General features: G+C 36.9%; 1 protein-coding gene across 1 annotated transcript in view; it reads left to right on the top strand.

Moving 5' to 3' along the window:
- The window catches only part of LOC112692930, a 32,782-nt gene extending 21,974 nt beyond the window's left edge, over positions 1 to 10,808 (top strand). The window contains exons 3-5 of the mRNA XM_025567752.1: positions 2,711 to 2,849; positions 8,340 to 8,446; positions 10,230 to 10,808. Coding sequence (XP_025423537.1) covers positions 2,711 to 2,849; positions 8,340 to 8,446; positions 10,230 to 10,748 — 765 coding nt within the window. The 3' untranslated portion in view covers positions 10,749 to 10,808. The remainder of the gene's footprint in view (positions 1 to 2,710; positions 2,850 to 8,339; positions 8,447 to 10,229) is intronic.
- The last annotated feature ends 2,490 nt before the right edge of the window (positions 10,809 to 13,298 follow it).

Below are 13,298 nucleotides of genomic sequence, written 5' to 3'. Positions count from 1 at the left end.
AATCGTTACACCGTGTACCGAACGCACATAATACATTTTGTACGCTACAGGCGACGCGACGCGGCGTTTGCCTCGGACATCGGTACACGTGTAATGAGCGCGTTCGGATGTAAAACACGAAATAATGAATTGCGTTTAGACGCGTATCCCATCGTTTACATTACTTGCGACGTCGTTAGTTTGTCACCGACCGGTTTTTGTGTTCCGTCCGCGAGCGCAACGATACGTTCCAAAACGTTCCCAAATCCGTTTCGTATAAAAGCGCGAATAACGAGACAGTACCGCGAGCACGCCTAAATATTTTAACATATTATTATAATTATTATAAATGCAGTCGGAGGGTTCGATCGACGCGTTCTCCCGTGAACGGACTACGGTGGAACGACGAGAAGAACGTAATAATTATTATTACGTCGTCGTCGTCGTCGTCGGTTCCGTAGTCGCCGCCGTCGTGACCGTATAGCTCACGAAAAATTACATACACGTGTGGGTAGACGCCACTGCAGGTACTGCGTGTACATGTAGTGCGCACGTCCGCGCAAACGAGGCGGCGGGGGGGAAAAAAAACAAAAAAAAAAAAAACTACGTACCCAATTTAAATCGAGCTCGTTTCCCGCCCTCCCGTTACTCTTTCGCTGTACGATAAGACGCCGAAGTGAAAATCAGTCGTTTTAATTACGAGAAAAATATTTTCGAAACGCCTCCCCCCCCCTCCCCCGACAACCGGATCGTATATCACACCACTCGCCGCCGTCTCTTTGCACCCGCGCCGCCGTTCACATCCTCAGGACGACGATCTCTCTCTCGTGCGCCCGCGCCGGGGAGGTGTTCGCGTTTGTCGGACCGAAATTCTCCTCGATCGGGCCGGGGGTTCAACGGTGATGGCGGTGGCGGCGGTGGCGGTAGGACGTCCTGCGCAGTACGCGCGTAGTAATTAACCCGTCCGACCTCGAAACGTATAGAACGTAACGAGTATAAAAACTGTGCGTTATAATACGTGCGCACGTGAAATCATATAAATATACATACATACGTTCCGTCGGTTTTCGACCAAACGACGTTTTTAGTACACCTAATTTTAACGAGGTGTGTATTATATACGACGAGTGCGCCGCGCAGGTCGGCTTTGCTGTGTAGGCGATCGTATATACAGTCGTTCGTCATGAGAATATTAATTACACGCGTCGGTATAAGATTGCGCGCGCGTGCGCGAGACCCAAGTACATACACATAGAGAGAGAGAGAGAGAAGTTTTGTAATTAATTTCTCAGGTCCGCGCAAAGCAGTCCGAAAATTCGACCTCCACTCGGCCGGGTCGTAAGTTCCCGGTGCTGATACGAGTGGCGGTGGCGTGTTCGAAGCTAAAATAATAATAATAATATGCCATGTACGTAGTTGGAGAGAATTGTTTTTTTTTTCGATTAAAATAGTATACTGTACAATTTTAGAAAAAATCATGGAAAAAACCGATTTTATTTCGCATTTGTAAATTACATAATGTAATCGTTGCGATCGGGAAGAAGTTTGACTTTTGAAGTATCACTTACGCAGTGTTAAATTCGTACTACTTGGAGCCATAGGCGTAACTTGGGAAGGGACTTAGGGGGCTAAGCCCTCCAATATGAATTTTAGCCCCCCTCCCTCTGTCATAATTCTTAGCTTGCTCGCAGCAACTTAATTTTTAATTTTAATTTATAATATCATTTTATTTTTTTATTGATGTCTTGGAAAAATATTATTTTTTTTTTTGGTTATATGCATCATTGTAATACGATGATTGTGTGTAAGGTTATACTGCATAAATATTACTTAGAAATTATTAATAAATTAAACACAAAAATAATCGTAGAAGACATAACAATTATTAATAACTTATGATAACGATTAACGAAATATTAATGAAACTGACTTAAAATCATTTAAAGCAGCTATGAGTATCGTTGAAAAATCTGTTTTCCCAAATTTATACAAAATGCTACATTTAGCGCTTGCAGTTCCAACAAGTTCCGTATCTTATGAAAGAACGTTCTCAGCAATGCGTCGAATAAACACCTACATAAGGTCAACTATATTACCAAATCGATTTTCCAAGTTAGCAATCATATCAATTGAAAAAGATTTGTCAAACATTCTAAACAAAGAAGACATTTTAAATAAATTTGACAATACTGAGCGGAGGCTTAAGATGTAATAGTTATAAAATTCCTTTAAGTTTTTAATGAATATTACTTGAGGGACGATTTTGGGTGGTGTGGGGGACAAAGCCCCCGACATTTTTTACTTATTTTAAACATGTTAAGGCTGAAATTCCCCCCCCCTAACTTAAGGATCTAGTTATGCCTATGCTTGAAGCATTTATAACATAAGAAACTGCGTAGAACTTTTTAGTATATATTCCGCTCCGATTTTCCAATAGATTTTTTCTAAAAATATTTTGTGACGAAAAAGTATCGTAAATATATTATATTATTGTACTTTGTTATAACAAGCAAACAAGTTATATGCCAAAAAATATAATACAAATTTTTATAAATTAACCATTAACATTGATTTTAAAACATTGAAAATATTTTCTACCCTATAATTAATACGTATTTATATATATGTATTGTCGGAAATTTACCTTTAATATGTTTTATAAGACCGTAAACGTTTTTTAAATGTTAGTGCCATAATAATATTATAATTAATAATAATAACATTTTTTCAGGTGGTGTTGTGCGACATTTGGAGGTGCGGCCCTGGTTATGGATTGGGGGTTCGACTGTACAACGATTGCAGTAGTCGAAATGTCAGGGTTGACTTCCGGGGACGAGTCCTCGCCAACGACGAAACTTCGAATGCACTTCGTGAGTATCTTTGTAATTTATTCTGTTTCACGTTCGTGGGATCGATTGCGAACGATAAAATAAAACAATTAAAGGTCGACAGATTTACACATTATAATATTAGTATTACTTGGTAAATTTAAGTATACATAATAGTATTTGCGTAACTATACCGTCTCGTAGAGGGCAAAGGGAGGCAAGGAGGTCTTATCGTGGTGGTATAAAAAATGTCATGATCACGCATATTTATTCAAATAAGGTGTTCACGTATAATCACGACCGTCGTGCATGATTTTCTAGTCTGAACAATCACATTCAAACTTTGTCCACGGTCATTTTCACTCATATTGCAAAATTCATGGAAAGGTAAAAAGTTGATCGGTTGATAACTTTTCGGCCCAAATCGTGATTTACATAATATGAGTATATAGAACAATCTACATCGTATCAACTCGTTTTATTCTTCAAACTATCTATTCAAAACTCTATGCATCTTTTCCATTTTCTCGTATTGCTTATAAAGACGAGATCTTCTGACGAGGGTTTCTGAAAATAATATGTGACGGCTATAGTATCACAATGATACATCTAAATATATAAAAAAAAAATTCGACATATGAGATGTTATAAAACGTAAATTACGTTTTGTATTTAAAAATGGAGACTCTGAAGGGGATGACTCTGGTTGATTCGTATCAATACTTATATTCATAAACTGCAGCCGACGTGTAAACAGAATTCGAAATACACGGTCGCACAATTCAGAATATATCGCGTATATAATTCACAGTGGAAGCGTTTTTCTTCGCAATTCCCTCGATGACGGTTGTGCGCGCTTCGTCATATGCAGAATCCCGCGGTCGTAATGATACCAGTGGCGTAGGAAGATTCGCTAGCGCCCCCGGCAAACTTAGAAAAAAAAGTTTATTGACCAATTTGACGTTATGATATTTTTTTAACCTTTAATTTTTCTGAGTACACAATTTATAAGTTATTAGTACAGTGTTAATTATCAACATTGAAGATTTGCATTTCTCGCTCTATGGCTGGTAAATTCATCAATAATTTCTTCATACGAAATTTTTTTATTTAAATGCCCTTGTGCCATTTTCATAATTTCAGCATTAAACCCACACGTAGTGTGTACAAATGGATGGCATCTACGTATTCAAAAAGTGTAACGGAAAAATTTCGATTCGACTGTAGGATAAAAACACGACTTATGCACGATTTTACGCCTCTTTAGGGCCCTGGCGTAGGCCAAGTTCACCATACCCTGACTACGCCACTGAACGATACGCCGTTTGTCTTTGATAACTATTTAGACACATAACATATCGCGCGACGCATAAGCAATATTATACAGTATTGTATACGTCTTAGGGGCATTTGTACGAGTAGGTACGATTGATCTGTATCGACTCCGTATACCGGTCGGCGCAAACGCGCAGCTTACTCGTGTTTCGAGAACAAAAAAAAAAAAAAAAATGGACATTTGAACGAACGCCGCCGCCATTTCGATAGTACGTCTAAAGCCGCGTACACACTTGAAACATTCGCGTATAACGAAACGCCGTAATGTGAATCTGTAGTGTTACGTGTTACGATATTATTATTTGTGTGTAGGTGTTGCGATGTTGCGTAGTGTTCCATGTTTATTTATTTATTGACTTTGATTTTTGATTTTTCTCGTCTTATTGCAGATAACAAGCCAAGAATTTTTTTTTACATTCATCAGCAGTAAACCCAATTTCTTTTGCTATTTCTTCCAAAGCATCATTTCTTTTGATTTTATTATAATATTGAGGATGTTTTGCATACCAAAGTAATGGTTTTTGTTCATAGAATTCAATAAATTGTATTGTATTTTCTACATTCCACTCCATATTGAAATATTAAGTTACAAAAATTAATTACAGACAACAGTGTTCACGACTTAGAGCGTGTAGCGTGACGTTCAGAATACAAATAATGCGTTGTTGCGTAGATGCATTATTATTTGCGTCCACACTTTTCGTAACCCCACCTCGCAACAATCTTTTGATGCGGTTCAAATTTACCGACAACTCGTGGGACGCCTTCGCGTCCACACATCGATTGCTGTTACGCGCCTAAGTTGCGTTACGGCGTTTTGTTACGCGCGAATATTACAAGTATGTACGCGGCTTAAAAGGGCTCGCACGCTCTGCAGCGCCTGGCCCGTACGCGCGTCGTGCGATACGATGGCATTGTATGGTGTTTGGATGTGTCGACAACAGTTTCTCGTCGGGAGAACAATGACAAACATTATAAACATTAAGCGTTCCGTTTGCGTTTTCGTATTGTTTACGACGGATACGCTACGTTATCGCGATACGTGTGTGTGTGCAGCGAACTGCAGAGCGGCGACGCGTAGGTACGTGCGCCGCCCGCACTGTGCAACAGGTAGCCCGGCAAGGGTAACGAACTCTTATGCAGTTATCGCGGCCGTGCGCGTACGTTTTCGTCGTAAAACAATATTTATATTGCACGCGCGCGCGCGTTCCTGCTCAAGCATAACATTCCTGTCGCGCGCGTGTTCCGTCAAAGTATTCCTGCAGCGTACCATCCCTCGGCCCGTCCTTACCGTATAACCTTGCGACTGCCGTGCACACGAGGAGAATTTTCGCGGGCAAGCACCGTACAGCAGGTCATACAGGTACGCGCGTGCGTGCAATGTTGAAACTCTTTCGTGATAAAAACATAATGGTGCACCGTGATTGTATTTCTGGAACACTAGATTTGTTACGTTCGATATAAGCTCATCGCACTATCTATTAGTTTTTTTTCACTCCGTACCCGTTCCTTAGTACTCACGGCCCGCACTCGCGTAGTGTATCCGCAAACTATCTCGCGTTCGAACTGAAAGACTTCGATGACTTAATACCGTCGTAAACTCCCTCCGGTGAGGCATATAGGTGTTTACAGGGTTTAAATACAAGGCTTCTCAGTTCCCCTACCTCTCACAGTGCGTATAAAGCATCTCTTTTAACGTTTCCCTGAAAAGTTTACTGAAACGCTCGACTGGTTGTTAAAAACAATTATTCCCAATAAAAACAGTTGAAAAATTTACTGCAGTTTAGCAGACGTTACTAGGTGTTAAACAGAGTTCTAGAAACAAAATTAACTCGTATTAAATATCATTTATTATTTATTTTAATTTTATTAAAACATGTATTTATGATCTGTTATTAAAAACAATAAGAAATTAATATACAACTTTAGACGTTTTTTACAGCGCATCAATAGTTCGCGAAGAAAATCGTTCATTAAAAACACCAGAATATATATATATATATATATATTTATAATTGATTACCTAATTATTACATGGGACTGTATGGAACGTTGAGAACGATACTGGTATACAGATTAGAGTCCCCTTGCTCTTTTTTTTTCCACTTTTAACCCTGGGTATAAAGCGTTTGCATACTTTTCCAACGTGTCCGACCGACGTCTGCGCCATCGAATAGCAGTCGAATTTTTTCCCGCACACCGTTCGCTGCGACATCGAGTATAATAATATTCATCACCACGTCTTAATTTTATGTACAGAAATTATACAAAATAGTAGATGTACTATCCGATGGCTGTGCGCACGTCCTCGCGACAACAATAGGCCGTACTGTATACATGCATTACATAATACGTGGACACCGCGATAGTGACGCAAGTGATATTCTATACGGTAAACTCATCACGGATGAATTTTTGTTATTTAATTTATTTTTCCTTTTATTTTCGTTCGTAATGGAAAATGTTGTAACGTTGCGTGCGCGTCCTCGTAGCACACTCGTGTGCACCACTACTCCTCAGGATAAATAAACACACTCGGCAATCGTAAAGTGCGCGTGTGTTTGTTTTATTTATTTTTTTCTAAATCGGTTATAGTATACGAAACGCTTGAACATTCCACGGGCGCGATCGTGACTAGAAATTTGAAGTACTGGTTTCTATTATATTTGACAATATTATATAACACGAAACGAATGCGTTCCGTTAGGCTTTAGCGCGTCGGTCGCCCGTCCAAATAACCACCAATGAACAAATATCGAAACGGCATATTAATAATACTATCATTATTGTTGTAATAATAATACATTAATGTTTTTTTTTTTTTTTACACTGGCGTGCGTTGCCTACGTTATCTCGTTCACATAGATGCATTACAATCGTCGCTAACGCATTACACAGTACTGCTCCGCCGTCCCATGATTGATCACCGAATTGTTAATGTACCCTATGAACGTGCATATTATTATAAAATTGTACACGGTGTACGCGTATGATTTTCACTTTCAACGCACTCGGGCAATATCATCACGCGTCAACGTGTAATACTACGTTGTACACGGAACCTCTATTCCTTTTACACCTTTATTATAATACAGCCGTAATCGTCCAACGGGCGCGTGTCCGTGATAACACACGGAACACGCAACGCATCGTCCGCGGCCATCCGGGTCAAGATCGAAATCCAAAGGAGAGTACATTATAATACGCATATATTTGATCTGGGAGCATCGCGTAGGCTAACCGCTTGTTGTACACCAACATGTGTCTATCAACGTTTGTATAGGTGGTACTAACAACAATGATTTAATGGATGTAATTAACATATTTCAATATCCATAGCGCTCTTTTTTTGTTAACAATGTATTAGCGTATGGTATATGTGAAATACGTGTCCGGGTTCCGTGTGTTGGATGGCGGAGTTTTGACTTGATGGGAAATCGTCGTCCTCCGAAAAGCGTTGCAAGACTAAAAAAAAAAAAAAAATTGTCCTTCGATAGTTAATTATATGATTGAACAACAAACGAATCACCATCAAACTATAAAATGAAGAGTTCGCCGTGCATTTTTTTCGGTTCACTGTGTATTCGATAAATTAGTGTATGACGTTTAAGTTTAATCTACGTCCTCGTCGAGTGTTCTGCATAGAGCGAACATCAAAACTTTAGACCGTGAGGCTTCAAAATGGTATACTGATATTAGAGATAGCAACAAATTAATGCGTTTATAAATAATCGCCCAACAAAAATGAAAAATAATCGAAATATTAAAAAAATATCCCAATAACATAGGTAGTATGATTAAAAAATAAACTTTTGCTTCGATTGTTTTTTTTATTATTATATTTTTTTTTCTTGTATGTGGTAAATAATATTAAAAACTAATTAACATTTTTGACGCATACTTACATTTTATTTATCGTTTTAAATATTCAATCAAGTAAGCATATCAAATGTCGGTATAATATTTTACAACTTAGAAAATATAATCAACTCAATATACGTGTATTGTACAGTGTATATTTTTACACAGGAATCCGGTTTTGCTAAAAACAAACTTACGTAAACATATTTGTACTTAGAACTGATTATGTTTGAACTGAATTTAATCGATTTATTTGCATAATATTAGGATATTAGTTGGTATACATAACAAAAACATACAGTTTCGTATATTAATTTTTTTTTCTTTTACCAACAGAAAACTTGACTGTCAAATCCCTGGACTTCAGTATTCAACTGTCGATATTCGCTGAAGAGTCGCATCGGTATTTGTGTTTCAACAACAAATGGTCCCTTGTTGGTTCGGTAAGTGTTTATAATATTGTAGCATGTGCTGTAGCAAATACAACCACGACGAATTGTATTTTTTTTTTTAATATAATATAACATATCTGTCGTACGTGGATAGTAAACATAACATAGGTCCACAGTAAAACTCGGTCGTGCGTATCTCACCCTTCGTAATGAATTCTTCTTTATTCAATTTTTTTTTTTATGATGCTCAATAAACCGATAGGACTATACTGTACGGCACATAATTATCTTTCACGTACATTGTTTCATCATGCACGTTTACTAGATGAATTTCACAATCGAATACACGCACTCGAATGTTATTTTTTATCGTCTACGCGCGCTAAGTAAACATACAGAAAGAATGTGCGGGAAAAAAAAACACATTTTTCACTCGATTATATTATGTGTTCAATTTCGACACTCTGTGTGCATCTATATAACTACAACACGACCAATATATTACATTCGTTTATTCGCTCGTATCCTTAGAATGGTATTAATACATTTTCATTATTCCTACTCATGTTTGACCGCTGAAACACAGCGCCCGACAACGATATTATTATTGTGTTGGCTACATGAACAGTATTTTATACGGCATAAGACGGCGTCAAGCGCCCAACAATCGTATAAAACTTATTATTACAATAAATTAACCTAAGTTATTAACTATACGATTTTTAACATAGGTGAGAACGTACACTTGACATGTGGTGTACAATACCACGTACCATATTAATATTTTAAAATAAAACTTTTTTCTTTTTTTTTTTTTTTTTTTATACGATAAATGAACAAGAATATACGTATTTATAATTAAATAAAGATATAACGTTAAAATAATTAAAAGTTCATTACTCTCAGATAACAAGAAAATCTTATTTCTTACAATCGTAGACAATCAAATTTTCTTAGCATTTTAGAAATATTTTTTATAAAATAGTCCAGGGTCGGCGTAATGTGTTTCGGCCGATATTATAGTAAAACGAGATAAAACCAAGAAAAATCCATTGTTCCGGCTTTAAGCCTTGTGCGTTTGTATAAATTACGACCGACACTCGGATTGTGTAAACCGCGTTTTCGGTAATTTATTTTTCAAATAACGACGCTATAGACATGTTTATGATCACAATGTAATTCATATTGTTTTAGTTTTCAACTATCAGCAATCATGCTGATGTGTACGATGTATAGTATCACGTTTGAAATTATTTCAAATAATATCTTCTACAAGATAATACATCAGCGTTTTTCTTTTTTTTCCTCTTAGTCGTAAAATACTTCTAAAATCTCTTACAACTCTATACAAAATTACACAGCAACTGTACTCGAAAGCGTATTTTATGGGGTCGTTCATTCCTCAGGATCCTTTTTCGTGCACATATATTATCTATTACCTAAAATCACACTGCATCAATATCATTTTTGGATCTCTGAATTAAAAAAATTTAGGAAATTAGTTTGTAAGTATAACGTGTTTCTCTTTAATACCACGAAAAATAAATGATAAGACGTTGGTAGGTATTGAAATCATCAACAGTTATGTCTAAAAACGATTGATTTGTAATAAAATTAAAGCACCTATCGCAAATATTCTAAGACCGTATTTAACTAATGTCCGATCACAATGAACTAGTCGTCACTATCATTAGACTTGTAAAACACGAGCCTATAAACGCATGATTACAGGTTAGGCTTGTCTAGTTGATCGTTTTGAAACTTTACTATACATGTCTACTCGTACGCCAAGTTTACGGTACGGCGTTGCTTATGGTTTGTTTTCTACTTTCAGAAACGCTTCCGCGGCCCCAAGTGTCTGTTCTACGAGGAAATGTTGTCCACCGGTTATACGCGATATAAGTCGGTGGTCGACCAGTCACGGTACATCGGTTTCAACCGGAAGGGCCGGCCGATGAAGCGCCATGTGTTCCAAACGGACCCGTTGAACCGGTGCCTGAATTTCCTCAAGTTAGACACGAAGTTCGACATCAGCGATCACAACCGCAAGGTGGCTGCTTCGTTCGGCAAGAATGTCATCGGCGGTGGCGGCAAGCGCAACGGTACGATCAAGAAACCGTTGACATCAATCATTGGCGGTAACATCAGAAAGTCGCCCTCCACGACCACAACCACCACCACCACCACCACCACCACCACCACGACAACCACCACCACCACCACCACGACACCACCACCACCACCACCTCCTCCTTCACGACCGACCACCAAGCACAGTCGAATTCGGTTCAGACACAACAGACGTAACAGACACCACCATCCTGAAGCCCTTCAAACACTCGATCAAGCCTAAAACAATTTCTCAACAAAAACCGGAACACAACGAAGTTTATTAAAAAAAAAAAAAAAAAAATATGGAAAAAATAACAAAAACATTTATTATTATTATTATTATTATTATCCATCGAAATAGTTTTATAGAACGAATTCCCCGTCATAACATAGACGCAACGAAATCGCGTTGTTTCAACAAACGAAATCACGAGTCGTTATTGTTTCGTATAGCGGCTCGTTTATTACTACCACATTCAATCACACGAAGGCGAACCAATTCTCGGCTATTTTCCAGTGTCCCGTGATCCGTTCGCTTCGTATTAAACACCACCACGTTTCTGAATTACGCTCGAAAGCCTCGGGGGATAATTTTTTATTGTTTTTTTTTTCTTTCCACAATACCAACACATTACTATTACATGTATTTTTAACGTTTGATTTTTTTTTTAAACGTAATATGTATGTAATTATTATTATTATTATTATTATCGTAAGATTTCGAACAACTGCGTTCTCGTAATTGTTGTAATATTATCGTGTTATTATTATTATTATAATTAATATTATTATTATTACTATTATTATTATTATTATTATTATTATTATTATTGAATTATTATTATTAATATTATTATTATTATTATTATTATTATAGCGGAACGGTCAATAGTCGTTTTCCGTGTTAGTCCGGCACACACTGTACATCGATTTAAACCGCATCGACCGCGTTCGTTTCGTTTATTCAAGTGCCCATTCCGCTACATGTTACCAAATTTTACACATTATTCGTTCGCATTATGTGTACCGTTTGAAATGGTATGCAAAAGCAGTTTTTCGACCCACCCACACCTCTCGGCAACAGGTGGCTACGATCGGCTACTATATAATACGTGACGAGAATTATGGCGAACATCGCTCACGTTACAATACGGTATTGGCCATTGTAATTTATTTTTCTTTATTATTATTATTTCTGTCGGCAACATGAATGCTCTATAAGCCACGTCGAACACCGGTTGACCGGAGAAAACCCTCCCCCCCCTCCACTCGTTGTTATTCAAATTGTCACCGAGTACACGAGTTGTACAGTGATTCCCGTTTAGTATGTTAAATCTAGTCAACATTTTACTTCCAAAATTCTTAGAAATCGACCGAAACTTTTTACTACTATGTGTTCTAGGTATTAAAAAGAAAATTAAAAAACTTCCGGAAAATTCCACATTGACTCGACCCATCATCTCTCCACGTTATCACTGAAAATAATAAATGATTATAGTAATGATCACGATAATAAAACATTGAAACACATCCTGTTCCATGTACGCTTATGTTTAATATGATGTATTTGATAAGTAGTATGACTCAAGTACCACGAAGTATTAATAATTCTAATTTATAAAAAATAATATTAAAAGGCTACTGTAAAATGAAACACTTTTAGCCTTTACACAATACTATGTTATAGTTATTGAAATATGTATATAGTATATACAGAAAATCGTGTGCAGGTTGTTGCAAGGATAACATTCCTTTTTTTTTTTCAATCTATTCTCGAGGCATCATATTTGTTCATGTAATATTCATGCAATTTTCGTAAAAAATATAAAAAGCTAATATTATTATTTTTTTTTTTTAATACTCGCATATTTCAATGATCGTTTTAATACTTTTAAACAACGTTAACCTATACGTAGTGAATGGTAACAGTTGTTACACCCTGCACATGATTATTAGAAATTTAATTTTTTTCTATTTCGTCGACGTTATTTTTCGACATAATTATCAGAATAGCAGACTTTTATATAAACATAAATGTGTTCATGTATGATAATAATAATAATGATAATCGCTCTTACGACCCGGAAATAATAATTTAAGATAATGTTGTTTAGCATATTATATAATAACTTACAGTCTGAATCGCATACAATGGGTTGTTTTACAAACGATTGTCACGAAGGCCGAACCGCATCTCGTACGGCATACATAAGAGCCCGGGACTTGTCGGGACGTTAAATTAAAAGTCATCCCTCAGGTTTACTTTATTAAATTGGCCGTTTTTCGTTATGAATGATTTATGCTGTACTTATCCGTTTGAATAAAAAAAAATACAATTCCATACGAACTTGAGTTAAGAGAGAGCCGACCGAATGAATCGGATAATATATTGTTTAACGTAAGTAAAATTATTGAAGATCTTTCGATAAAAACGCCGTAGTAAGGCGATTATTGTTTTATTTTATTTTTTTTTTTTTTATTGTAAATAATAGTGTATTTATATAATCCACTATAAACGTGTAAATACACGAAATTGTACGATTTTAGATGCTTGTCCTCCCCCGTCCCCAAATTCTTTACCATCCTTTTATATTTATTTATTTATTTTATGATATTATCTTTTTTTGTATAATTCCCTCAACTGTGGGCAGAATAGTTTCGAACGTTTTATTCCTCGTCGCCACGACGACGCCGTGGGTCGTCAGACGGTACGGCAACAGTTTTATTCATTTTCCACACGATTTCGCATCCCCCACAGTGGTATAGTTTCTTAAACGCAGTATTGAAAACG

This window comes from Sipha flava, unplaced genomic scaffold (genome assembly GCF_003268045.1).
Source record: "Sipha flava isolate LNK unplaced genomic scaffold, YSA_version1 79_pilon_pilon, whole genome shotgun sequence".
NCBI classification, from domain to species: Eukaryota; Metazoa; Arthropoda; class Insecta; order Hemiptera; family Aphididae; genus Sipha; species Sipha flava.
This window is presented reverse-complemented; position numbering and strand designations above follow the sequence as displayed.